Source organism: Microtus ochrogaster, unplaced genomic scaffold, assembly GCF_000317375.1.
Source record: "Microtus ochrogaster isolate Prairie Vole_2 unplaced genomic scaffold, MicOch1.0 UNK80, whole genome shotgun sequence".
Classification (NCBI taxonomy): domain Eukaryota; kingdom Metazoa; phylum Chordata; class Mammalia; order Rodentia; family Cricetidae; genus Microtus; species Microtus ochrogaster.
In genome coordinates, this window is record NW_004949178.1 from 326251 (window position 1) to 327833 (window position 1583).

General features: G+C 46.0%; 1 protein-coding gene across 1 annotated transcript in view; it reads left to right on the plus strand.

Moving 5' to 3' along the window:
• The window catches only part of Psme2 (proteasome activator subunit 2), a 4730-nt gene extending 3427 nt beyond the window's left edge, over nucleotides 1-1303 (plus strand). The window contains exons 7-11 of the mRNA XM_005370440.2: nucleotides 45-113; nucleotides 255-322; nucleotides 472-526; nucleotides 1010-1096; nucleotides 1184-1303. Coding sequence (XP_005370497.1) covers nucleotides 45-113; nucleotides 255-322; nucleotides 472-526; nucleotides 1010-1096; nucleotides 1184-1264 — 360 coding nt within the window. The 3' untranslated portion in view covers nucleotides 1265-1303. The remainder of the gene's footprint in view (nucleotides 1-44; nucleotides 114-254; nucleotides 323-471; nucleotides 527-1009; nucleotides 1097-1183) is intronic.
• Nucleotides 1304-1583: the final 280 nt, after the last annotated feature.

Sequence of the window (1583 nt, forward strand, 5' to 3'; positions counted from 1 at the left end):
CAGATTCTAGTTGGATTGTTGAGTGAGTGCTCCTTTTAACACAGGTAATCACGTGGATCCAGCACCTGATCCCCAAGATTGAGGATGGGAATGATTTTGGGGTGGCAGTTCAGGTAAGAATTGGTGACTGAAGACAGAGTCGGAAGAGACTTGTGGGTGAGGGATGAGAGCAAGGCATAAACTAGGAAGTAGAAAGAAGAGGGAATAGTAAAAGGGGAGATGAAGAATTTTCTTTGCTTCTTATATCTCTGTAGGAGAAGGTTCTGGAGAGAGTGAATGCTGTCAAGACCAAAGTAGAAGCCTTCCAGACAACCATTTCCAAGTGAGAACAGCCACAAGACCACAGGGACCTACAGAGACATTGCTGTAGGATTCTCAGAGCAAGGCAGATCTGTTGGAATGATAGCAGACTGAGGGGTGGGGTGTGTGTGGCTGTACATCTCCTTTAACATACACATTCCTTATTCACAGGTATTTCTCTGAACGTGGGGATGCTGTAGCCAAAGCCTCCAAGGAGACCCATGTAGTGAGTGCATAGTCCAGCATTTTAGCTGAGGCTGGCCAGGGGTGGAATTGAGGTGGGGAAAAGAGATCCTCTTTGTTTTGTTTTTGACTTGCACAATGTGGAAAATATATTCCACAAAGCAAAACTGATTAGGACTCTCACATCCTTGACCCTTTTCCTTATTTAATTTTGTGTTTGTTGGAGCTTATCTTCCAGTTAATATCTTCTTTGTATAAGAAAACAAAATTAGGGGCTGGAGAGATGACTCAGTGGTTAAGAGCACTGGCTGCTCTTCCAGAGGACCCGGGTTTGGTTCCCAGGCACCCACATGGCAGCTCACAACTGTCTGAAGATCCAGTTGCAGGGGATCTGACACCTTCACACCAATGCACATAAAATAAAAGTTAAATAAACCATAAAAAATATTTTTAAAAAAAGAAAGAAAACAAAATTAATGTCCCAATCTCTGCTGGCACTGACTCAGTTTTGTCTCCTACTTCCCAGATGGATTACCGCGCCTTGGTGCATGAGCGAGATGAAGCAGCCTATGGGGTACTCAGGGCCATGGTGCTGGACCTGAGGGCCTTCTATGTGAGTGTGGAGTAAGCTCCTGAGGGAAGTGGATGGAAGGCGGTGGGAAGCCAAGAACCTAACTCTGTTCTTCTGGTCTTCCTCCAGGCTGAGCTTTATCATATCATCAGCAGCAACCTAGAGAAAATCGTCAACCCAAAGGGTGAAGAAAAGCCATCTATGTACTGAGCGAAGGATTAGAAGGAAAATAAATGACTTATACTTTATGTTATTACCTCTGTTGTTCTTTTAGAGATCATTTATTGAGAGCCTCAGACAAAGGTGACTGTGGAAGTGAAAATGGGGAGGGTTGGTTGGGGGATGGCTCAGCGTTTAGGAGCACTAGCTGTTCTTCTAAAGGACCCAGGCTAGCCGGGCGGTGGTGGCGCACGCCTTTAATCCCAGCACTTGGGAGGCAGAGTCAGGTGGATCTCTGTGAGTTCGAGACCAGCCTGGTCTACAAGGGCTAGTTCCAGGACAGGCTCCAAAACCACAGAGAAACCCTGTC